The 27,396-nt window shown below is 40.1% G+C and overlaps 1 protein-coding gene across 3 annotated transcripts in view; it reads right to left on the bottom strand.

Moving 5' to 3' along the window:
• The window catches only part of LOC141923093 (bifunctional heparan sulfate N-deacetylase/N-sulfotransferase 3), a 77,976-nt gene extending 59,777 nt beyond the window's left edge, over window positions 1-18,199 (bottom strand). For all 3 annotated transcript variants that reach the window (XR_012623181.1, XM_074823558.1, XM_074823557.1), the window contains exons 1-2: window positions 18,041-18,199; window positions 9,107-10,235 (exon numbers count right to left, since the gene is read on the bottom strand). Coding sequence is in view for 2 of the 3 variants with exons in the window: in XM_074823558.1 (XP_074679659.1) it covers window positions 9,107-10,087 (981 nt within the window). In the remaining variant the exon portion in view is untranslated. The remainder of the gene's footprint in view (window positions 1-9,106; window positions 10,236-18,040) is intronic.
• Between the last annotated feature and the right edge of the window lie 9,197 nt (window positions 18,200-27,396).

The following is a 27,396-nucleotide window of genomic DNA, read 5'->3' as shown; positions in this document are numbered from 1 at the left end:
TTTGCCAGATTGTGTCTGCCTTCTTGATGTCACTGAAGATCAGGAAGCAGGTAGACCCAATTTTGGTATCATGTTCTATAGTTAATTGCTTTGATTCCTAGATCTGTCTGCAGTGTGTTCTGAGTGGCTAACTTGTCATCTGAAAAAGTCCAGAATAAATCTTGTGGCAGTCACTAGTACAGTGATGAATCTGTACAGCTCTGTGGTAAGCTGTAGTTGCATTATTATTATTTGTATTACCAAAGTGCTTTTTGAACGAAAAGTACAGAACAAAAAGAGCCTCTGACCAAGAGAGCCTGCAATGTAAGGAAAGAGAGGGACTGACAGGATAGCTGAGGGGTGCACTGCCAGAAGGCTAGAAGGCAGTTTCAGCATGTAACTGTTCTTAATTATGCCTCCAGGCGTGCTACAGACAGGGCTAGTACCCTGCCCCAGGTCTGGTGCATTAACTTGTAACATCTTCGCCCAGCAAGTGCCTTCTCTCAACTTCCTTCTTTTGCTTCAGTGAAATGCGAAAAAGCTTTTTCAGTAGAGACAAATTATCCAGTAGATTTGAACATTTTACAGTGCACACTAAGATTCCAATATGTCTTGACACGCATTTCACTTCATAGATTTTGGAATGGCAGGTTTTGCTTTCATGGCCAGATGGATCAACCCAAACAGAGCCAAGCTTAGGTTATGTTGATAATACTCAAAGTAAAGTGTGCAGAATCACATGCATTTTTATCTCATCCATGAATATATTCACATACAGTCTTAAAAGTATAACTTTCAAAGTAGATAAAAGGAGACAGAACTTACCAACTACACAGCTGTGAACCAAAAATTATCACCAAAGGGTGACACACTGGGTGGACAAGAGCATTTGTGTGGATTTCTTTGGAAGGGAAACCTTAAGCTCAAGTGTAAACATATCTCTGCATAATAAAGTCAAGGGAAAAAGCAGAAACAGTGTTACAAAGTATTCAGTTAGCCCACTTCATCTCAGGTGAGTGCAATTGCTTAAGTTTGAAATAAAGTATCTCTTACATCACAAAACTCTGTTGAGAAGAGGAATGGGAATGCAATGGGCAGACACCATTGTTAAGAGAGTTCCATTAAGCCTAAGGATAGCAAAGTATTCACCACTAAAAGAAATGTGGGGAATTAAAAAAATGAAAAAAAACCCCTGTAATTTTCTGGAAAGAGGTAGATGCCTGCATCCATAGTGCACATCTACTTATCTGGGAAATCAACAGTGGATTCATAGAAGCCATGATTCCCTTACTTTGGTTCTATCCGGAAGACAGACCAAGGACCAGGGAGTACGTAACCAATAGTCGGATCTGGTGCTGGGGTAGAAGAGCTTGAAGCAAATCATTCTCATTTCATTGCCCTTGAAGATCTCATGGGATTTACCACGCCAAGAAGAAGTTTCTGCAGCCTCTTTGACAATAAAAAAATCTGCAACTGTGATGGATTTCTCTTCTCTTAGTTCCCTGTGACTGAATTCATAACAGGAGGAGATGGCACAATCCTTGAAAAATCACTGTTTCAGGATTTAGGTTTGCATGAAAGTGTATAGTGTCACAGCTTTTAAATTAAAAGAGAAAAACAAATCCAAACCCAAATCAGATTGGGTTACTCCAGCATTGCAAAACTAAGCAGAAAAAAAAAACCCTGCTATAAACAACTTTATGATTAGTGATCTGCCTTGTCCTTCTGAGATATCTTTTGTCTTAATGCTCCAGAGGACTCAGCACTCAGCAGTTCAGTTCCTTAGCAGTTGATAAATACAAATGAGGGAGCGTGAGGCAGTACCGCTCTCCTGACCCAACCCTCCCAGGCGAGACACTTCTGCAGCACAGGCTATGCACACTTGTGAATGTGCAGAACTGCCACAGGATTCCTTTGGAATAGAAAATACTTGGCAATTTTTAGGCCCAGGTGCAAAAACACGTAGGAAAACAGATACATAGCATATTCTCCCCCTTAACAATAAAACTTCCCACTGCTTTGCTAAAGGCCTCAAAGGCCGCAGCACATCAGTACTGAGTTGTAAAATTCTATGTCTAGGACCTGATGACTCTCCTAGGTTCAATGAAGCTAAGGACTACCACATCCAACTGCTTTATTTTTCCAGGAATTGATTTTTCAGAAAAACAACTCCAAAATACCATCAACAAAACAAACAAGACAAACCATGAATTTCAGCAAACTCAGAACTAACAGGAACGAAGACTGAAATTTGGTTTCCTCGTAACAGACACAGCACTGGAACTGTAAGGCTCCTCACACTTAAAACTGCTAACAGGAATCGACTCTGTGTTAGAAAGAGCATCCACCAATCAATCAGTGATCACTTTCACATTTTCAATGTAGAGTAAGATGGCTTAGATACACAGCATCCTCTTCACAGCTGCTGTGCCTGAGAAGTATTTGTATAGATGAACAAAGTGGATAGTTGAGCCAACTAGTAACAGTGGGTAAAGGCATTTACCATTCTGGCACAAGTGCAGCTTCTTGTGTACCTATAGAGGAGTATGGCAGTGCTACTATTTGACATAAGTGTTCTCTTTACAGACTGTCTGTGTGGGGCCATGCTCATCCCACAGCCCCAGAGAGCAGGCAGCATTGTTTGTGCAAACTTTTCTGGACCTCAGTCCTTCCCACATGTATGTGTATCAACATAAAGCGCAGACCAGGGGCATTCAAACACACAAAACAGGTAGCCTCCTCTCCGTTTGCCTGGCAGTCCACAGAGATACGATGTAGAACCTGGCTATTATTAGACACATGGTTACCATGCAAGGTTTTTGTCTTCATACACCATGGATAAACTGCAAAATTAATCTTGGCGCTAAGCTTATTCCATGGGGTTTCATTATCTCTAGCTCTACACAGGTGGAGAACAGGAGGAGGAAGCACATGTGGAATTCCCAGCACTGCCCTGGAAGTCCCAGAAGTGCCGTATCCAAAGCAGAGCTAGCTCTCCTGTGTCCCCATCAGCCCTTTGCAGCCATCCTCCTCTGGTCAAGGACTTTTATCCAGCTTTCTGTTTCATACACCAGTACACATCTTTTAAGAACACAAGCTGGGCTGTATTGAGCAGCAGTTGTTAAAATTCACAGAAGTTGGTACATAAACCACATTGCTTTTAGAAGTTAAATGTTAAAATGACTGACTGGTAAAGTGTTCTATATGCTGGTAGCAGCCCATAAAATATATAAACCAATTTTTATAACTTGTTTTAAAGTTATACTTTAGTTCTAAGATCTAATGCTAATTCTCTACTGCCTCACAGCACATAATATTCCACACTACTATATCTGAAACAATATGCTCAAGAACTTAAATTGGCCTTCCTAGGGTATCAGACAGCTACAGAAACACCACAGTCAATAACATTCCTTTTCTTTGACTCTTTTTAAGGACAGAATGTACTTTTTACTTATTATTTCATCCAAGCCAATATAAAATATTTTAGGAGCTTCAGATCAAATTAAGAAAGAATATATGTACACAGTAAGCACACTGAACAACGGCATAAAGGTACTATGGCTAATGGATTGGGAATGTAAAACGATTTAGCAGAACAAAAGTTCTTAATAGTTAATACCTTATGTCATTTAAAGAGGTGATTAAAAAGATTTTTTGAATCTCCCCAAAGGAAAGATTTACGGCTCATTGCAACCAAATAGATGTGAGCATCCCTGGTGGTTCTGCAACTGACACATTTGATGACACATCTATCATTTCTTTACTGATAACCTTCTACGTGATCCTATTGATAAAGAAGCAATTAACTTACAGGATTAGACTTCCTCCTTGACAGGAGCCATCCTGCGTATTGACAGTTCAGGCTTTCCGCACCTTTTAGCCATTCGGTCTTAACACAAAATATATCTAAGTCTCTCTTCTGAGGCAAATATTTAGGTCATTCCTACGCAACAGTAACTGAAAAGATACATCACTGTATTTTTTAAGTTTATATCCAAGTGGTATGCTCTACCATGGGAACTTCTGATTTCTTTCCACATATGCTACTCAGGGTAAAAAGACACTTAATGGGTTTTAAACAACTGTAGTAATTTAAGCTGTGCTGACTAATGTGGATGAATTTGTAATATGCTGAATAAACAATTAGCTCTTAGGGAAGAAATCTGTTATTAAACAAAATTATATTATATTAAACGAAAGATTAGGCCACCAATGTGCTAAGGAAATAGCAAAAAAGTGACAGCACTTGCTTTGAAACATGCAAGAAGATTGATCTGACCAAGTGTAAATGTTTATGTTTGGTCTTAGCCACTCTAGAAGAATTTTATGAACAACAGAAACACACACATATTTTTAAGGTGCAATTCACTTAACTAGTGCCTGCCTAAAGATGAGCTATTTTTCTACACTGTCTACTACAGTGAGTTACAGGACTAGCTCTGCTATTGATGTCTACATTGTAAACCTCAAAATCTGGGCAAGATGACAGACTGCGCAAGTGATGGAAACTGAAATGCTACAAATGTATTCTTTCTGGATAAATCCTCTCCATTATCAGAACACTGTTTGGCACAAACAATACACAAAGAGGATAGGTCTTGTCCAATTCTTCAATGACTAATGCTCGAAGACTGCAGATTCAAGCTTGTACTGCCCATTTCAATGTACATATCCTAACAGATGCATTGCCTAAGTGCTCACAAAATATGAGAAAAAAAGATATATCACCCCTCTCCCAATAACGGATGTGGTTAATACGAAGCTTTTTTCTTGGCAATTATAAAAGAATAATTACAAGTGTAGAAAAAGATTAGGCTTACATGAAGAAAATGAAGACATGCCCATCCTGACTTTAATTCAAAATGCCTCTTTTGAAAAGCACACAAAGGACAAGACAGTCAAGAGGAGATCACAAGCTAATTATTTGGAAAAAAAATCATTTCACAGTGTTCTAATTTTTCATTTTGAAAATGTGATCAACTCTCAAGGAAATACAGAAAGTGCCTATATTGGGGAAATTAAGGAAAAGGTAGACCAACCCACTGCCTAGACCAGCAGCACTGCATAGACTATCAATAGGGAAAAAATGATATTTAATTTCCTCCCTATTATCAGCTGCTTTTCCCTTGGAAAAATCTCAATGTTTCACAGTCATAAAAATTTCACAAAGAGTAACTGTAACAAAAAGAGATATTAAATTAGTAGACCGTCAGCCAGGACAATCATGGTCTATTAAGATAAACTTACTCTGTGGATATCTAGATAGATTTTCTCTGTATGTCCATTTAAATGAATTATTTGCACTGCATGGGCTTTTAGTCTTCTAAAAGACACAAGGAAAATAAAATATAACATTGTCATAGGATAATGGTCCCTCCTGCCTGACAGACAATAGGATAGAAAAAAGTCACTGAAAAATGAATGTTGAGATGACATTACCAAGCTTATTTTCAAAGTGGGAGGCAATTAGACTATGAAAATGTTCTCTTCCATTATTTCTATTATACCAAAGGAAGATAAAGTAAATAAATAGGAAGATGGATGGTTATTGTTGATGCACAGTGACAGCTACTCAGTATGTTACATTGAAGAACTATGTTCTATCAGTCCAGATTTTATACAGTGACAGGCAAAACTGTAACAATCAGGTAGTCTAAAAATCTGAAGTACAGTTTCAAGTTCTTTGGGTCTTTTTTTTTTTTTTAATTGATGAAGTTGTGGTGAAACTATAATAAACTTCATCTGTTGTTTAATAAAACAAACCATTTATTAGTTTTACCGGTTCATAAACTATGTCAAAAGATTTTCAGAAGGGCTCTTTACACTTGTGTCCCTGACACTGCAGATACCAAAGCTGAAGTGCCACCACTCTGCCTCATCTCTAGAGGCAGAGAAGACACTCACTTTAGAGGGTTTGTTTTTTGACTTGACCTCTTTCGAGGTCAATATATAATACTGATAAAAAATTACCACTTAACCTTATGATAGTAATTTTCGTAAGTGCTCAACTTCAATTCACAAACTTCAAAGAAGAGGGCAGTTTAGCCTAATGTCCAAATATTAACTACTCTGGCCACTTCGCAAAAAATCATTTAGATACATGAAGAAATTCACTTGATCTTACATGCAGTTAGGATCTCTCTTCTTGAAGACAGTCAAAAGGCACCTGGACATGGCCCTGCTTGAGCAGGGGATTGGACCAGATGACCTTCAGAGGCGCCTTCCAACCTCAGGCATTCTGCGATTCTGTGAATTGCAATCTAAAAACTACCCTGTACTCCTCCAATTCTACAGGATATCTTTTGTTATGATGACCCTCTATTTTAACTCTTATAAAGAAAGGACAATACAGACAGAGCTTTCAACTTGCTCACCTAACTCATACCTGAACTTTAGGGGCTTAATGAATCAGTCCTCCTAAAGCGAATCTAGGTTCTCTATGCACTCAGAGAGAAGCCTCCATCTCAGAAGACCCAAGACAAATGCTGCTTCTTGAGTTAGGTAGTGAATCATCAGTGACTATTTTTGCTATCACTTCTGCATTAACCCTCCAGTTTTTGAACTCTGTCCTATCCAGAGGATTGGGCAGAACCAGTCCTAGAGGTTCTCTGGATGTTGGGAGCTTTCTAAAGTGTTTTAGGTTACTTTGCATTAATAGAGCAATTACTCTCAGCAAGCTCACAGTCCTACCAGATGTGAGCATAGCCAGGAAATATTAAAATAGGAGACATGTCAAACAAAACTAAACCACAAAAAAGCGTTATACCCAATTCTATATTGCTAGTATTTAAAATGTAAACTTAGTAGAAATGAGTTAATCTTCAGTACTGAAATTATACAAAGTCTACATTTAGCAACCTATTTTCACACTTTCAACACACAATTCTGTCACAGTCAATGCAGCAGAACTCAGTAAAACACTCCTGTTTAATAGGATGTCATTTATCCGCAAATATACTTTACAATAACGGATTTTCAACTGCAAATTGATTTTATTTCATTCCTTCCACATGTCATTGTGCCACAGAGGATAACTCTTTTGATATTAATAGTAATGAAGACGCATTGCATCTGACAGCCCTAACAACGTGTTTAATAGAACATTTTAACTTTAAGTAGATGAAGAATCAGAAGGGAACACTTTTTCAGATTCCACTGTTTTAGAACACAGTTCTGTATAAATTAAATTATCCTACTTAAAAGTTACTTCCACTTTGATATTATTTTTATTTGACAGTTTTATTTTGGGAAGGTAACATTCTGACATACTGCAAATTATTCTCCCAAAACAATACAGTTTATCCTTTTGTATCCGTTTTAATTATATTTGTCTCAATAGCCTCCTGTTTCTGGTAAGTAATTCTGACAATTATTTGTCCTAATTTATTCTAAAATGACACAATCCTGAAGTGTCAATCACAAAGAGAAACAATACAAAACATACTGTTTCAAACTGCTACTACAGAACACATTGAGAGATTTATTCAGGCTTTATTTTAAACATGTTGTTACCAGAAACTGCTGCTTCTGCAAAACAACAGGAGTTTTGACAGTGATGTGGGTCAGACCTTCTTTCTTTCCTGCAGTTGTAAGATTCTCAAAACATGCTCACCCACCTAATTCAAATGCTGCCATCATGTTCTACACAGACTCCATTTATTGAGCTTCACCTTTATTCCAGCTCTCTCCCATGCAATTTGTCTGCATCCGGAAAACACCTACTTAGCTAGGAGGTATTTATAATTGCATGTGCAGAGAATGTTTTGGAAAATAGTGTATCCTGCAATTCTAAAGCAAATTAAATTGTAACTACAAGTTCAAACCTTTCTTTTAAGAAAACAATATATGCAGGGTTAGTGCAGCTTGACAAATTTAACACTGAAAAAACAAAAACCTAGTTAAAAATGAAACAAAAATGACCACCAACTGCATGCGGTGCTGTCACTGCCTTTCCTTTTCCCAGTTCCTCTTTCCATTACAAAATTCTAACAAAACATTCCCCCTTATGTTGAGCACAAACAGGGCAACAATCAGCATTTTACAGATTTTTAGCTTCTAGACCAAGTACAGTTGTGCAAGGTGGCCTCTAACTACCTGCTTTGTAACACCACTCTTCACAAAAAGAAAGCAAGGTATACAGCAAGAAATAATGTTAAGATGTTCCTCCTACTGACCCATAACTACCACCTCACTTGAACAGCACAATAGAGTGAAAAATGACCTTCAGGAATGTACAACTTAAAATGTTAAAATGGAAATTGTCAAGTCACTTAGCGACAGAATAAGCTTTTAAGACCAATATTAACACAAACCTTGCTTGCAAGCAAGAGCCATAAAACAGAGATAAGAAAGGTGAAATGCTGCAACCAACTTGTGACATCTGAAACCTATTTGGAACAGCTAAGAATCCAGTCTATTCTTCAAAATTTATGTTGACATTTACTTTTGCTCACCACATTTACCTCCTGCTTGTAAGACTAGCAACATGCATTTCACATATGAATAGCTCTTGGGTCCAGCCCTTAAGTCCTGTGCTGTTTTCAGATGACACTGAAGTATGTGCTGAGATAGAAGCTGTCATCAGACTAGAGTTAAACACTCTGCAATTATGCTTAGAATTCTGCATGCTGGGTAGGTTGTGGTGTGTTTGAAAACACTAACACTCTTACCCCCTTTTCCTTATCAGTTACTTAGCAACTAGCTGTCTTTAATTTCCTTTTGGAAGACTATTTTCCATATATAGTAAGGGGAACGGAATTCAGTGGTGCCCACCAACCTGTTTATAGAATTTAGCTCAGCAGGGACTTGCATGTCACTTGAGAGAAAACAAGTGATAGTAACCAGTGAGTCATCTTATCTCACACTTTTCTAGTACAGGTACAAGCAATACTGCACAGACTCTCCTCCAGCCTGAAGGTTGAAGGAATTGCTACACCTGTAATCAGTGACTACTCCAAGCCAGACAGACTGGCTTCTCTCTCAGGGCCCGAACAGTTTGCGTTGGTACTTACTGATCTGCATCTTCTGTGAGTTCCAACTATTAATAACTATTCACTTTAAGAAAAAAAAAAAAAAAAAAAAAGCACTTTGCTGTAATGACCATTAGTTTGTGCACATACTTTACCTGTACATCGTTGGTGTTCATTCTTGTTCCCTCCTTCCCAACGAAGATGTCATCTATGTCAACCAGAATGTACCTATCCAAGGACAGTCTGAGCTTCTTTCCAGACAGGAAAGAGATGGCATCTATGAAAATCAGCTTGTGCAGCCAAAAATTCAAGTTATTGCCGAAAAGGACTCGTTGAATCCCATCGTGGAGCCCCAGGTCATGAATTACCGTGGCATAGAGAGCACTTATAGCAGCAGGTGGTGAAAGGTTTTCTGGTGTCTTTACTTTTGCAAATATCACTGGTTGATAAGCTGTATGATTAATCTGGAAAACCGCCCAGTCATTTCCAAGCAAGGGACCTTTCTCAAGTTTAGAAGATTTAGTCACATGGAGCAGTGGGGAATGAGGGTTAATGCAACAGTCCTTAACACCCAGATTGCTGTGGACATGGAAAGGAAAGCCCTTCAACTGAAAGCTTTGCAAGCTGTTCTCATTGCCTTTGTGAAATCCAATAACACCTACACCGTATTCTATACAGTACTTATCTAGAAGGCCTCTGTTCCAAGAGTCCATATTCACATACTTTAGAATATTTTCATATACTATGAGAGCATATTTGCCTTTATTTTTGTCTATAAGTACTGGGAGGTCACCTTTCCCAGGTGCAATTTCAATGTGAAACTGAAATCTGCTAGACTCTAAAATGGTTATTATATCTTGGCCTAATGTTGAGTACTGACTTTCCACAAACACCAGCACTACAAGATCTGTCCTCAGGGGATCAATAGGCTTCATGGTCTTCATCTCCATCAGCTTGTACGGCAACAGTTGAGGATCACCACATTCCACTTCTGAAGAGATTTCAGAAAGTTCATTTTCCTGTTTGTAGCCATTATACAAGTAGTACGCAGAAATAACTATGCTCACCATACAAAAAGTGGCCAGCAAAATAACTGTTCTTTGAAAGTGTCTGTGAAGTTTCATGATAAAACTCATGTTGTTTACTTGCCTTAGATTGTTCTCGACAGCAGCATTAAAAACAAACACAGATTCTCAACAACTTGTTCCAGTCCTCTGAAATATTTATGTCACCATTGCAGCACACACACATCTATCTTCCACAAGGTTTTACAGAAGATACAGTCTAGAAGAAAAGAAAATCAGAGATTTAATTGAGGCATCGCACTTGTGAAATATCATCACACTTAAACTACGGTCAGCAAAGAAATTACTGCCAAACGGAGGTTTGGAAACGAACAGCTCAAAACTGACAGTTTCTTTTTTAAATTTTGCATTAGTAGTATTATTTTCTCCTGCTCCCACAAGTTTCCATGATCATTTGAATGTCTCTAAATCTCACAGGCTCCTTACCCCAGAGGATCAAGTACAAGAGGGCACACACAGGAGGCACTGAAAAGGAAGATATGGTGGCAAAGAACTTACTGTTTTTCTGAAATTTTTAACCCAAAGATAAAAGGTAACTCCAAGTAGACAATTACTGACAACCTAAACATTGAAGAAGATTTATAACCTTCCGCCTTCCACCCCAAGAAGCTGGAGGAACATCAGTCTACATGATTAAACAAATTCTGTCTTGTATTAAGTTTTGAAGAGCCAAAAAGTTCTTAACATGCACGTTTTAACTGTTGTATACCTACATACTGATATACTCTATATTACATGTATTATAGAAGTATTTTTAAAACAAAACCACACTTTTCCCTGCAACATTAGAACTAAACAAATAGCATTTTATTGGACTATGTACTGTTTTGCAAACTGTTGGAAGCACTTTGTATTTTTTTGTATTAAAAAAAGCATAAAATAATCCAGCTCTTAAATTGGTGAAAAGAGAGTAATAAATCAAAAGCTAACTTAAGAGGCAGATCACCTAAGGATATACTTATGCTTTAACTTGTACCTAAGGAAAGCAGTCATTTTTCAAGCCAACGGTACAATTGCCGACAAAAGTTTCTAGTAAAACAACTGAACGATGTGACAAGCATAAAATAATTAAGTACCATAAATTATAAAGTAAGGTTAACAGCAGATTTAGAAAAATACCAAGGGTATGAAGATCTAGAACATGCTATTGTAACTTCACAATGCAGTACACATCCACCCCCATTTTAAATGGGACTAGGATAAACTACGTGTGCAACGTTAACATGGTCATTTGCCAACTGAGTGCTTAATCCTTCCATGCTCAGTTTTTTAAAAAGATAAAGTAGGGCTTAAAAAGAAGCTCCAGAAGTGTAACAAATATCAAATATGAGCTTTTCTGTACGGATTGACAGGAACAACTAAGTTTTCTTGAGAGATCATGATAACAAATGTTATCTACTCAAGCTTTATCTCATGTTTTGTATTTTCTAAGGTTTACTGGGTTTTTGTTAGAAATTTTGATCCCTAGAAAGGCTGACAACCTTCAGTACCGAATCAGGGAGCCGATGATAACAGAAGAAATACAGTCAGCTTCTGATCCAAAAGAAATAGAAGTATATAAAAGATTAATTACATATTAATAAAAAAAAAAGGAGTTGTAAAAACCAAACAAACAACAGACAAAACCAAACAACATGTCATGTACTTGTCTTGTACATTTAACAAGAGCATCGTACATTGTAAAGAAGGCAGCCTTTCACTCCAGGTTTTCAAAAAAAGTTAAAAAATATGATGTACTTAACAACACTTATGTAATTCCCACAACTTTAATTAAATTCCAAAGATTGATCCTCCCAGTACCAGGCACATGACCAGCACAAAGTAAAAAATGAGTAGGAAAAAGAGATAAGGGGAAACAGAGAAACTACATGGCATCCTATTTATCAAAACAGTAAAATTAAGCACCAAGAGTAAGTGTACGTAAGCTGTCTCATTCATAATTAAGATTTCCTTTAAACCTGCATCTCACCAGATAAGCCCTCTTTCTGGATATAGTCTACTCTCTTCACCTCTACTCACAGATACCAGTATATTAACCCTTTCTGTTCTCGATGGACTTACACCCAGCCTTGAACCTTACCTGGAGCTGCACAGAGACTTGCACATAGCTTTTTAGATGGGAAACTTGCCTTTCACGCAGGCGTATAGGCTCATTAATTGGTGTTAGACAAAAATAACATAATCCCAGTTTCTCAGTTTCTAGAGGCATGTATCTGAAAAGAAGTTAAAGAACGCATAAAGACCGAACAACAATCTGAAAGTTCCTTTAGAAGAACTCAAAGAACATTTTTAAGTATTGAGACGTCTGATTCTTGTCACACTAGCTTCAAGAATATCAGTTTAGATAGCAGAAAATAGATATTTAATACGGTAAGAAGTCAGGTGACAAAGAATGAACTCCATCCTGAATGAGTAAAACCAGAGAGATGTTTCCAGACAGATGATTTTTCGTTACACACAAAAGATTCTCTTCATTTTCCATTTCCAATTCAGCTGCCTGAATGCCAAGAAACTCTTAAGTTTAGTGGCTAAAATTAATACTTACTGCATTCTGTAGAAAAGCTGTACATACGCCTACTTATCTTCAGTAACCACAGACCTGGCTGCCTTACCTCACATAGAGCTCAGGCCTGGTTTACACAAGAGATGCGAGCCTGAAAAGCGGAACTCTTGCTGACGAAAGTACAATGAATCACTTCTTTGAATGACACCAAGTCAGCCACCGCACAACCAACAAGCACAATGCCTGTCTGCTTCTTTTAGCCCTAAGGTCCTCTAACATGGCCCCAAAATGCCCCTATTCTTATGACAGAAACCTCCGAAGTCCTATTGAGAGGATGTTCCCAGCAGCATGATTTAGAAGTTTCTTTCTTTACCAGCCTATGCTTCTGACAGTCACCTGAACCCGAGAATCCTGCCTGGAACAGGAAAAATTTACAGCAACCTAAACTCATGGCAAGAAAGAGCTGATTAGACAGAGTTGTTTGAGTGAGGTATTTCAGAAGGGTTGCAGCCCAAGGGTTACTAAAGTAAGCAGCAGGAGCACTTGAAACATTTGCAGCAAGGACACAATTCCTACTGTTGTTCCATGGAGCAGAAAATCTGGAGCCAGCCCAGAAACCTGTATTTTTTTTCAAGAAAACCTCTGGCATTTTATCTTAGCTCCTAACTGCAGGTACCTCCTGGGGCTACAGAGTGCAGCTGTAAGGAGGAGTGGATGGAAATGCCAAGACAGATGCGAGGTTTGACTGAGGAATGAGGAGTTCTCCGAGACCCAGCAGGACACAGCCAGACTTGACATCTCACCACTGAAGACAGGAAGGAAGGGGAATGGAACAGAATAAGGCACAAGTTTTAAATGCATGCTCTCTTGAATAAGCTTGATGCTTATGTAATTTTCACTTACTTAAGCGCTGTTTTGTGTGGCAAGATTTCAAAAGGACACAGAAAGAAAAAAATAAAAAACACTACGAGAACATGCATTTAATAATATCAAAATAGTTTCAAAGCCTTGACGAGGTACAGTTGCTTTCCTAGAGGACCGCAGCATTTTACTCTGAGCAACAGTATTTGATAGATATTCCACTGGTATCTTACAACACCATGCACCAAATTTGACAGTGGTATAGAGATCTTCAGGGTGCATCACCCACAACACACCGTGGGACTTATCAAGACCACTACAGTGACCTTTATCACAACTTTAGACATGGCTTCAGGGAAAATGGTCCTTGTCTGCTATCACTTCCAACAGTAAAACCAGACAAATGGCGTAATTCAGAACGTATCAACAGTGGGTAAGTCGTTAGAAGCAGCATTTCGGAAGAGGACAGTATTTATGGAGTCTCACTTTCATGACAAAAGAATACAATATTTTACAAAAGAATGAAGAAGTCATAATAGCTTGAACTACAATACAAAAAAAAAAAAATCCAGATATAAGAAAAAGAAAAAAAAAATAATCAAAGAGTCTCGAAACTCTTCACAAGAGTTCAAGCTTGTTAGTATTGTTTCAGTGAAAAACCATGAAAAAGACCCGTAGCTAAGATAAGCAGTCTTAGATCATTGATTTCAACAGAGTCATGTGGAGTTCAATGCAAGGAGGATATGGTCCCACCTACATCTCAAAGCACTTCAAAATGGGTGTCTGACATTATATGAATCCACTGTTCCACAAAGGTGATGTTGAAATAAGCTTTACCTATAAAATAATTTGTATGGTATTTTTCCACCATCTGAAGCAATAAAAGCTGCCTCAGTGTTCCTTATGTAGAGTCTTATTATTTTAGAAGAATCTGCATTTGATCTCCTACAGAATTTTGCATTTTCATGCCACCATCTGAAAATTCAGACCAGAACCTTTTAACTGTGTTGTTCCAAGTACGAGGTATCAAAATGCCTCCTTAATGTAAAAATTAGCATCTTTGAATATTTAGAATTTTGGTTTTAACTTGTGGACTCACTGTGGAGGAAAAGATCTTGCTAAGAGAAGGCAGAGTCATGGAAATAAGTTTTACGTTTTATTCTGAATACAGCAAGGCTCAGTATCATTTTCATCTACTGTAGAAGTGATTTCTGCTGCCCAGGACTAGTTCACATGAAAATCTTGTGGGTACAGGAAATAAGTACCACCTTATTAACTGGAAGATTTACAATTCTAAGCAATACTTGTGGGCAGTCACCATCACAGGTAACTTCAGACAGCTAGCATGAAACAGATGCATTAGAATAGAGATCTTCAACTGTGAGTTTGTTTGGGGTTTTTTAAAATTTGTTCTGTTCGGTTCTTTTTAAATTCACTAACAAGATAGTACTGATGAGAGAACAAATACCATGATGAACTCAAAAGAGCTGAATTGCACCATAGGCGCCTGATGAGTTCCTACCATTTGCAGCTTTCTTTAGTTTGCTGTTTAATTGCTAAGCATAAGTGACCAAATTCTTGGCTTCTATAAATCATTTCAGCACAGTAACCCTAATAGAAATACTTACATGAGACAACACTGGCTTAGCCTATTAATGAGATGCAGTAAGTGAACATAAAGAACATGAAATCAAAAGTCTTGATTTTTGTGTTTTCTGGCAGTAAAATTTATATAATAAATACTACAGCAGCCTCCCCAGAAGTCTTTGCAGTCAGCCTGGAACCCAGTCCCTGGGCTCAGACTCATGGGTGGCTGCTGACAGTCTCTGCTCTGTGAGTGTCATGGCAACCCAGCAAACATTGTGCCCTCCTTGGTATATTTTTTTGCATTAAGACTTCATGGTGCACACAGCTCCTTTCCATGGGCTTTGTAGGGACTGGCTTTTCCACACAGCAGAAACATACTATTTTCTGGACTCAGTAGTTGAAAAGAAATGTGGTTCTGACCATTCAATTTCATAACTGGTACTAATATTTTCTGGAACTAAAAAAAAAAATTAAAAATCCCTCAAAGATAACAATAAGATAACAATTTCAGGTTCACATCATAGAGTGATGAATAGATCCTCAAATAGGAAGCCAGGTACCCACACAGACACATAAAACTGCATACAATTTAAAAAATCTATTAAAGTTGTATCATGAATATCAATATATGTATTATGAATATCAATATAAGTACCATGAATAATTCTTAAAACTATAATAAACATTTTTCTTTAATTCAGTTGTGTTAAAACCTACCAAGATTAAAACAACGGGCTGAGCTAAAACATCCACAAGCAAATGAGAAACTGATCCCAAATCACATTTTTTGAAGTGCAGTAAAAAAAATCTGGTTTAGTCTTGCCTCAGGCCTGTGCAAGGGCAACTGTTTACTGTGACCCTTGCTTAGAAACAATAAAGTTATGTCATACTTACATAGAGACAGAAAAAAATATTGTCAACGGGTAACAAAAATCCTTTTCATCAAGAACTGCCAAAAAAAGGAGCTGGTTCAGGATTGATTATTGATCAATATTATTCAGCTATATTACATTTGTCTGGTTACATATACCCGGACATATTTTTAAATATCTTTCTCCTCTTCTAATAAACCCCATCATTATATTCTGGTTCTGCTCTTTACCAAACTGGCCGCTACCACAGTGCTAGCGACATACTCCTGATACGTTAACTGAAGGATGAGTTTTAAATTAAGAATAGACAAAAAATAGACATATTGGTCAGCATGTTAACATGGGCATTTAAATCTCCACTGATTACAATGCTATTTAATTCCTTTGAACGTAAAAGCCTGCTTTGGCCAGCCACTATGAGATATGACCTTAAAATAAGTATTCTGAAGTCATTACATTAGTGTTACTAAAATGGAAATCTTTGGATATATGAATGACATGATAGAAAGCAGCAAAGTGCATCTGAAAACAACCAAACTTGGGATGGATAGTAGTGCTCAGATTTTTAAATCAATTATGACAATATGAAACTGGTCTCCAAATACTGAGTGCTCCTATTTACAATGTTATTTTACTGACTGAAGTATTCAAGCAGCAATAACTCAGACAAGCAAATCCAGGCTGAGAATGAGATCTTACGACTGCATATTAAGAAGACATTTTCAAGTTGAAAAGATGGTGATACGAGACATGAACTGTCAAGGGACGTCATCGAGACCCTTTAGTATCACATAACAAACCCTGAAATGTGTGATTATTGAAGGGCTTGCATTCGACAGCTATGCTTTTTCAAGTCCTTGGGGCAAGCAGTTTTCAGTTTCTATTGTACCTGTTATCCTTAGCTCCACGCTGTATTGCTTCATGCATTACTAGAGAGCCTTACAGGATAGGAATTCATGCCTCAGAATTTGTTATTAAAAGATATTTATAAAGACTAAATATATGGTATTTTTAAATACTCTAAAAGAAGGCTTGGAAGACTTTAACAGAGTACAGAAGTTGGGTTTGGTCTTCAAATTACTATTTACCTTCATACAATACTTTCTGCCGAAAGATCTTAAAACAAATCACGTTTCATACAATTTTTCTGAGACAAACCCTATTATTTTTCAGCACTTGCAGAAACATCATTATCTAAAGACTAAGTGACTTGCCTAAGGTCTTTAAGATAAACGTACAGCACATTTTTTGTCTGTGTCCGTAGTACCACTACTTCGCCCTCTCTTTTCTCACACAACTGCCAAGCACAAGCCGAGTGTAAAGAGTTAACAACGAAGAGTTCATCACCATTCCTGCCGAGAGACCTGAGCCGTGCTGACAGTGAGTGAAACATCATTTCTTCCACTCTCCGTTTTATTAAAAAGAAAAAAACCCCACCACGCCAAAACCTGAAGCAATTAGCCAGCACATCAAGTAGTAAATTAAATAATATAAAAAAGTTTTCTGCTATTTCCCAAAAGTTGCATGTGACTGTTGCAACGAGTAGTAACACACGCCAATTTCTGCACGGGATTTTGAGGATCCGAGCCGCTATGATCACCTAAAGTTACTAATAATTACTGCACTACGATGACTAATTTTGTTCCCCAACACAGCAATCAACCGAGGTCCGCAGACACTAGATGGCAACAGTGTCGCACAGAAAAAGTCCGGGAGGAGAAAGGAAAAAAAAAAACCAACCGGCTGAAGGGCCGGTGCGGGTACCACATCAGGCAGGCAGATGCTAAGTGAGCTAGTAAAGAAGAAAACCAAAACAAACCCCAAAGAAACACCACAGAACAAACCCGAAAGCGCTCCCCCGCGCAGCGGGACGCGCCCGTGGTCTGGGGACCGGAGCCCCGGCGGCGCTGCCGCCCCCCCGCGCCGGCACCGGGCAGCCGCCCCGGCCGGACGCGCTCCCGGGCCGGGCCGTGCCCACGGCGGCGCTGGAGCCTCCGGAGCGGCTCGGCCCCGGCCTCGCCGGCAGCGCCCAACTTCGCGGGGGGCAGGGGGGACACAGCAGGGCGGCTGGGGAGGGTGGGGAGGCCAGCGCGCCCCGCTCGCCCGCCCACCGAGTTGGGAGACTTAGCCCCGCCGGGCCCGGGGGCACCGCGCGGAGGAGCCGCCCGCCCCGCCCGTTACCTCCAGGCGCGCTCCGCCGACATGCCACCGCCCCGGGGCCCGGCTGAGAGAGGGAGGGAGGGAGGGAGAGCGCGCGCCCGCCCGCCCGCCGCAGCTCCCGCTCTCGTCCGCCGCCGGCGGGCGCAGGGAGCTGTGGAGGCTCCTCCGGGGAGCGGCGGCTGCACCCGGCGGGGCGCGGGGAGCGCGGCGCGGCACCGCCCCAGCCGGCCCGCCCGCCCGCGGGGAGGTGCGGCGGGGCTGCCCGCCCGGGGGTGCGAGCGCCGCTCGCCTCGCCTCGCCCTCCCGGAGGAGGGGCGCCGCGCTGCCGCCGCCGCTCCCGCACTCACCGGCGAGGGGCGGGCGGGGGCTCCGCCGCCCCGCCATTGGCCGGCAGCGGCGCTGCCGCCCGCGGCCCGCCGCCTCCTCGGCCTCCTCCTCCTCGGGAGGCTCGGCCGGGTCGGGGCGGCGGGGCGGGGCGGGGCCGCGGGGCCTTCCTGCCCTCAGCGACCCGCGGTGGCCGCACCCGCGGGGACACGGCACCAGGCAACTCGTGCGACCTCCAGCCAACCGCAAACTCCCTCTGTTGTGGGGGTTTTAACCCCTATTTTAAATAAAGTTTGGTTTTTTTGTGGTTTTGGTTGTTTTTTTTTTCTTTCTTCTTCAAAAAAAAAACAATTTAGCAAGCCCCTTGCCGAGGGGAAGTTTAACTCGGATGCGATTGTCAAACCCATCTCTGTTTGTGCAGGTTTAGGATCTGACCAATTCCTGAGTCGTTTTAAATGTAGCACACAATGGTCAATTCCCTAAGGTCAATTATATTTTCTTAAGACAATTTGGGGTTAAAATCTGGAGAGAATACCAAGCAATGTGTTTGCAGCCTCACTGCTCTGCTGTATTGAATTTTCTAACCCCATCTCAAACAGAGTTAGTTCTTCTGTATTTTTCACCAATACCCTGCATCCTTCACTCCAGAGACAGGGCTATTCCATTACTGCAGGTTAGGGAGTTCCGATTCCCTGTCTGAACCGCATTAGCTGACTTCTACCCTTCACAAATGCGAAATAAAATTAATAAATTTTACAAGTGCCCTCTTGATCTAGCTAATTTACTTCACAATTGCATCGCGATTGTTAGCTCGCCTAATAGCCAATAGTTCCACATACCAGATGAACTCCATCACTGGCAATTGTCTGTCCAAACCTTTCTTTCTATGACTGACTCAAGACAAAAACTTAAAGGAAAAAAAACCAAAGTCATCTGAATGTTGCTTTTCCAAACATCAGCAGAATTTATAGCTCTTGATTTAGGAATATTGTTAGTTACTGCTTTCCCCTCTTTTTTCTCCCTTTTACTTTCATGACACACTCAAGGAACAACCCAAATTTTAATGTCTTCTAATCTAAGCAGCAGTGCAAGGCCCCAGGCCCCATGAGCTAGACTTCCAGTAGGACAGAGGACTTGTTGACACAAGGGCTTACTCTGCATGAGATTATTAATCCATGGAATAGAAAGTCCATCTGAAATCCTGTTGCCCTCTCAGTATTCTACACAAAGGGCCTCTCTCCCATCTTAAGCTTCTTGACTGTGTGGATATCCTGATAAACTCTTGTTTTGGGGCCTCTCTATTATGAAGGATTTCTCCTACAACATGCTATGAGGTGTGGGGTGGAAGCCAGCCAAAAATGACTGAAATTCTTGGATGTGAGTTCAAACTCACAAATGTGCATGGTTTCCCTCCTACTATTCTTTCTGAGTAGCTGGCACTGTTTTCAAGTTATCACTGGCCAACATGGACAGAAGAGTGTTACCTACTGCTTGCCCTCATAAGCACTTGGATGCTCGCAGAGATGTGCTAGACATCTCACAGCTGAGGGCTTCAGCACTGCAAGTCAGCAGCTGTAGTACTGAGCAGTTCTGGCAGGAATATTAACAGCTTTGATCTTTCTTAGTGCTACTTTTCATTTTTTTTTTTGCTCTTGAGCTGTCATTGCAGCGTGAACTGGGCATGATATCTTAGCCATTCTTTTAGCAATACATCTCAAGACACTGCTGAGTGTGCTTCTGGTCAAGATTTCTGCCTGGCCCCCAGCACCTCACCAAACAGAGTGATGTGGTGTTGCATTATCACAGAGTGCTACCACAGATGGCATAATTGTGGCTGTTCACAACATCTGAGCTCACATCTAATGTGCACCACTCCAGAACTCAATAGGTAAATGAATAGTTAATCCAGACAAGAAATTAGGTGGGAGGGAAACTGGTGGGCTACTGGACATGCAAAATGGAGGCATATTCAGACAACTGCTAGTCTGTAACATGAGCTAAGGCAACACCTTGTTATACAAGGCAGTGACTGAACCCTAGTTGCCAGACGTACATACTGACTTGTGTCCATATATTCAGTAAAGAACAGACATTGAAGCAAACTGTCCTCTGTTCTATGACTGGGAATGTTTGTCAAGGAAACTACCTACTTCATTTCAGACTGTGGCCCCAAACCATCTATATTCCAGGTGAAGTATTTAAGAATCTAGGATGTAGACCAACACTACAGATCACAGAATGGCTGAGGTTGGAAGTCACCTCTGTAGCTCATCTTTTTCCAACCCCTCTGCTCAAGAAGGGCCACGGACAGCAGGCTGCCCAGAACCATGTCCAAATGGCTCCTGAACAGGAGGATGGAGACTCCACAGCCTCTCTGGGCAACCTCTGCCAGGGCTCGGTCACCCTCACAGTAAAAAAATGTTTCCTGATGTTGAGAGGGAACCTCCCGTGTTTCAGTTTGTGCCCATTGTCTCTGGTCCTGGCACTGGGCACCAAGGAAAAGAGCCTGGCTCCATCCCCTCTGAACCCTCCCTGCAGGTATTTGTACACATTGATGAGACCTCCCTGAGCCTTCTCTTCCCCAGCCTGAACAGTCCCAGTTCTCTCAGTCTTTCCTCATAGGAGAGATGCTCCAGTCCCTTAATCATCTTAGTCGCCCTTCACTGGACTCTTGCCCCACAGCTCCACATCTCTCTTGCACTGGGGAGGCGAGAACTGGACCCCGCACTCCAGGTGTGGCCTCACCAGTGCTGAGTAGAGGGCAAAGATCACCCTCCTCAACCTGCTGGCAACATTCCTCCTAGTGCAGCCCAGGATGCTGTTAGCCCTCCCTGCAAGGGCACGTTGTTGACTTGTCTTCAACTTGGTGTCCACCAGGACCCCCAGGTCCTTTTCTGCAGAGCTGCTCTCCAGCTGATTGGCCCTCAGCATGTCCTGGTGCCTGGGGTTGTTCCTCCCCAGGTACAGGACTCCACATTTTCCCTTGTTGAACTGCATGAGCTTCCTGTTGGCCCATTTCTCCAACCTGTCAAGGTCCCTCTAGAGACATAACACATGCGTTCAAATTTGAATTCCCTGATTTCCCATTAATGAGTGCCTTTAGTTTATATGAATGCAGGTCACTTCAGCATGAATTAACTAAACTTGGGAAAAATACAATGCTTTGTACACACAAGCCTTTACTCTCCTACCGAAGCATGTAACTTGGGCACTAAAATGCCATTCGGTATCTGGCACTGCATCCTTACTTTAAGTATCTGCCCTGTTTCTGATAAATTGGTTATTTTCAAGCTAATTACTTTGAAAATTGTACCTTAATGAATTCCTATCTATATAAATTACATTGTGTTCTGACAGCACTGCTGACTACTTATGCCCTTATACATACACATAGCTATGTGTGCACACTTACACAGCAGCTGGTAATTCTGATTACATTCTTTCTCTTGGAATATTACAGTGAAAAAAGATGAAAAATGTGTTTAAGAACTTCCAGCAACAATTCTATCTCAGTTCAGCTTCGCTTTTTAGTCATCGTCTATCTGAAGCATGTTTAAACATGTTTTCTTGCAACAAAGATAGGCTTTAAAAAGAGTAGCCTACCTTCCCTTTCTTACTGCTGGCCTCTACACGTGAATGCTCTCTTTCTCATTCACATTTTCCTTCATATTCAAGTCTTCACACAGTGCTTCCTCCTTTTGTATAATCGGCAATCTTTCTATCTTTCTCAGATGAACTGGATCCTGTGATGTCTTGTGGTCTTTTTCAGGCTATTACCGCAAGAAATAGTTCTAAATGTTGCATGGTTCTAAGTCTGCAAATGAGCTCTTGGTCCTTCCAAGTTCTGCTGAAATCTGTGTAAAATTTAGGTATTTTTGTTATGGTGGTTATTACTACAACTCCCACCACAATTTGTATCTATAAGATAGACAGGATGATTACTGTGGGCATCATCCCACAAGCCAGGGAAAGGTTACTGGTTGTAGAGTTACATGTAATAGTTTTCAATTATAAATACTTTATCCAGTCCTGCCTTTTCAAAGATTAGATACATCTTTTAACCAAAATTATTATTTGTATTATTTTTGTTGACATTTTCTTGCAGAGAGCCGTTACAGTGATCTAGGTATTTGAAAACAAGGAGCATCTAAGCAATTGCCTGTTATTAGTCATCTCATTTTTACTTTTTTAAAGCTATTACAAGTACTACTAGCCAAAAGGCAAAGTTATTGTAGATTCATACTGCTCTTTGGATTAATCGGAATCTAGATTTTAAACCAAATCTAATAAATACACAATATTAACATTGCTTAATATATTTATCTTTTAAATACTAGGCAAATATTAATTAATGACTCCTTAAAAGGTATTTTCTTCATGGGTATTGACATTAGTATTGCTTTCCACATACTTGATATAGAATATTACTCCATGAAATTGCCAAAGATCGGGTCAGTGACTCAGTGAAGGTTATGATCAAAAGTCAGAGGTTCTTGACTCAGAGCTGAGTTCAGACTATGAGACTATATCACACTCTACTAGAACAGACATGGGCTGAAGCCAGTGAATGTTGTTCCATGTTAAAATGCAAAAACCTCATTTCTCCCCTTCGTTAAACTGGAAAAGCCTTTCTTTACAAGTTTCATCTATATAATGAAGAGAAAAATGAGGCCTAAGATTGAAGAAACACATGTGGTCAAAAAAGTAATCAACTAAGAGGCTGTCTCCAAGAAGAAGAAAAACCCAACACTGTTCAAGTTTATAATTGTACTACCTTTTTCCCATGTTATTACAATACCCTTCATTTGTGAAGTGTTTAAAGATTATTCTGTAGCAAACAATACGGGAAACCAGCCACGCTTGTGCATTTTCTCTTAAAAAGTCACTAGCTTTCAGATGGAATATACATTTATTGTTTCTTTTCAGTAGTTTCTATTTAATTTTCAATACCTTATCCTAAAAAATCCTACTATCTGCATACATTGTAGTAATATCTTTCAAACCAGTGGAAGGCAAGTTGCTAATTACATGCCGTGGGTGATGACTACTTGGCAGCAGAAAGGCATTTTTATCTCTAGGCTTAGAATAAACTATTGTTATAAATATGTTTTGTTCCATTTTAATCAGGGCATCGAGACAATTGTCATCTTTGTACAATGATCAAATGGCCAACTTTGGAATTCAAGTAGCTCCAAAAATCATTAGGTATTTCTGTTCTAAGCTGCAAAGCCATCATTTACTGCTTAAGTCACATTCCACGTGAAGTGTAAGACAGATTCATTAATGAGGAGGACTGAGTATTTACTGTCACAATTTACCAGGAAATTTGCTTATGAAAAGAGAGGAAAGACTCTTCCTTCCCATTATATCAGGTTTGTAGGTTTCAAGTTAATAAATACTGAAAAAAAATAGCAGCACAGATTCAGAATGTATTAATTTTAGTTAGCTGTTTTGAATGTATGTCAATGTGAGTGAAAGCTCCTTAGTAAGATTGAAATTGGTTACAGGAAAGTGATAATGGGGACAAAAGAGAATTAAAAAGAGACGAAGTTGCTATTAACACAGTCAACACTCTAAAGCATCTTTGCCCTTTTAAAGAAAGCAATATGTAATTAAAACTTCTGTTAAAAATTGATTTTAGGATATGTAATAAAATAGGGCATACTCTGGGCTGAGAAGAACTTGCATTATCACCCTAAAACCAACTCATTTTTCCCATCAATAACAAAGCAAAAGTTCTAAAAAGATCTTGTAATTTGCAAAGGTGAAAAAAAATAAATTCCTATACTCAGCTCTTCAGCAATCCAAGCTCTTCCCAAAGCATAATGTAATTTACAGTCAGCTGGAAAATTCATAATAATTTAATCTTTCCTTTCCCTCAGCAAAAGTAACTCTGGAGAACAAGGCTAATTTAGCTTTTTTTGTTTGTTTGTTTGTTTTTGAAAGATAAGAAGCATCCTTCAGCACTGCCTTCAACTTCCTCATGCCCTTCCCTTTTTTCTGTACAAATAAATTCCTCCCGCCTTTTCTCTGCTCCTTGAACATGCAATACCTAAAGCACAGCCTAGCTTCCCTGTGCCCTTGGAGGCAGCAAACAAAGAGCAATAAACAGAGGAGTTTGCACGGGAATAGGAAGTTATTCAGAATGCAAGGTAACACACTGCAGGATCAATGACACGAACGTCTGCTATAAACTGGGAGCTCATCAGTTGGAAATCACTGAGGTGAGAAAGGACGTGGGTACTTGGCAAAGTTAGAGAATGTCTGTCAGCTGTCAAAGTGATGTGTCTAGAAAATACCACAAGCAGTGCTTGCAGATGAAAAGAAGAGGTGGAAATACTGAAAGTGTTGATGCTATTGCATAAGGCTGCGTTAAGTCCTCACCTGGAATGCTGTTTAAAGTTCAGGGAAAGTAATTCAAAGTGGAAGAGGTGGCGAGAAGAGCTGTTGCTGTGATCAGGAGAATATGCAGCCTGTTGTACGACAGGCAAGGTGAAGGTTGAGAGGTGATGTAGTTGCTGCACGTGATGGGGAGAGATAAATAGGAAATGGTAGCTAACATGTATTTAAGACAAGAGATTTTTGGCATAAAAAAGATTGAGTAAAAACTGCACATGGGCTGGAAATTAGAAGAAGCTTTTAAATCATCAGAGTGAACCAGACTCATTCTGTAAACAGTGAGGGCAAAAAGGGTAGCTAAGTTGAAGATGGAGCTTGAGTGACCACAGGACGTTATTCATCAGAGTGCTAGATTGGACTTGATGTCTTAAAGAGGGTCTTATCCATCAGTGACCCTATATTTTTTATTGTGTTGGAATCAACAACGAGAACACTGACAATAAATCCTCCTCGTTGATGTTTAAAGTTGCTATCAGCTGATACAGCTGCGGGGGTTTGTTTGTCACATTGATTGTTTCAGGCTGTCTGTAGGCACTAGCAAAGAGGAGCACCCACATTCTGTTCACATGAATATGAACACCACCTTCCAAGTCGTAATTTTTCAATGAAAGCTTGTATTCTGGAACACAAGATGTTAGCCTCCAGGGAAATGTATCAGGTTGTCATCTGTCCCAGAAGGCAACAGGTAAAGAAAAAAAAGAGAAAAATTGTTTTGTTTTGTTTTTTTTTCCCCTGCTAGAATTAATTTGAATACTTTATTTTTCTGCTTATTAATATTTCAGTTCTCCCCAAACATAAAATGGATTAAAATATCAGATATGCTGGTAGAACTCTTATTTTTGTCATATATTTTGATTTATTAATAATGAATTATGCCAATAGGTTGCCCATATGTAATCATGCACCATGCACAGAGATCTTAATTACCCTGTTCATCAAGTAAGGATATTCATGATAGCACATATTATCCAGGGTATTATCCTATATTGTAATATGTGATGCCACATGAATACCATATGGGAGAGGGATTTAAAAAAGGTTACAGGCTAATAAGAGTATTTTATTCTACTCAGAAAACTCAAGAGAAACAGCTCTTTTCAAAGATCCAGAGACTATAATTACATGCAAAAAGTTAAGTCACCTTAAAGGTAAATGCTAACCCAGAAAGACCAAAGATTAAAATTAAAAGCTGACATTTCCTATTGTTATTAGTGCCCCACTGCACTAGATATTGTGCAAATATATGAAAAAGGTGGGTCCTGTCACAAGAAGTTTAATTCTACATTTCAGCTTGTGTTGTCCTAGAGAAGAAATTGTAGTAGGTTTAAGCTAGCAGCTGGTGGTCATATAATAGCAGTGAATTATAATGCTTTATAATACCATGAATTCTGTACGCAATTCCCTGTGAAATTTACTAGGAGCTGCATCTAGAAAATGATGCTTCGGCATAGCCCCAAATGTCAGACTTACCATTTCATTTTATTTACACAGTACGTGCCACAGCCCTCGCGCATCGTGCCTTCTCCTATGTCATGAACTCCATGGGAGAATTAAGCTGACTTACACAAAATCTGGACATGGTTCTCTGCCCATTTTTTGCCTGTGAAGTGTCATGCACGTTTGAGATTATACAGATATATTAACAGTAAGCAATGCTTCTATCATCCTTCAATTCAGCAGGGGGAGCACAACTAGTATCTCTGTTGCATGACAACACTACTGCGATTCTGTAATAACTACATTGTGTCTTCCAATATGACTTGTAATCATCTGGATCGTATTTAAAGTCTTGGTCCTGCAAACAAATGAAGTATCCACTCAGCTGTACACATAGGAGTAGTCTCTGGAGCAGTTGAAGCCTAGTAATCGCTCTGTGATTTCAGACTCAGAAGCCTGGACTCAGTTATGGCATCCCGCTGCTTCCCTCCTCTCTTACACTCCTGGGTAAGGAATTGACACAATTTGCAATACTGTAATGAGGATATAAATAATTCTAGTACAGTAGTAAGGGAATTAATTACGGGTTGAGTCAGGGGGCAAATATCTTTTCCCATGGCTCTAGAGGGCTGAAGCCCGTTCACGGTGGCATGCTGCACCCCCTGCTTCTGTGCTTGAGTGCAGGCTGGGCTTTGATGGCGTGCTGCTGTGGGGCTGGGCTGCTCTGCGTGACCCATCAACACTGGGCGGGTGGAAGGGCCTGTGACTACCAGAAAACAAACGAATCACTATTGAATAAAGAACAAAATCTAACAAAAATAGCAAGCTATTTACAAATCTTTTCCTAAAGTATTATTCTCCCACAGCAGTGAAAGCCCTGATTAATTCTCAGAGCCTCTTCTCTTCAGGAGGCACTTGGGGAGGGCTAGATTGCCAAAGATAGGCCTGCACTGCTGCAGTGTGATCACAAGGAACACGTGTGTTTCTCTGTGCAGAGCCATTTGCTACTGGTGTGAGTAGGGCAGAGCTCAGATACAAATTGCACATGAGGCAGCCACCATGGCTCCTACCCGGGACATTAGCAAAGCAGCTACATCCTCGTCTCAGAATCCCTCTGCCTCTTTGAGGAATTGTTCCTTCTCCCTTTTATTCCTCTTCTACCAGCACACTGTCCCCATGGTTTGAAGCTAAAATTTCCTATTCAAAGGGGCTGCAAA

The sequence above is a fragment of the Strix aluco genome, chromosome 4 (assembly GCF_031877795.1).
Source record: "Strix aluco isolate bStrAlu1 chromosome 4, bStrAlu1.hap1, whole genome shotgun sequence".
NCBI classification, from domain to species: domain Eukaryota; kingdom Metazoa; phylum Chordata; class Aves; order Strigiformes; family Strigidae; genus Strix; species Strix aluco.
Note: the sequence above shows the minus strand (reverse complement) of the source record. Positions and strands in the feature narration are given on the sequence as shown.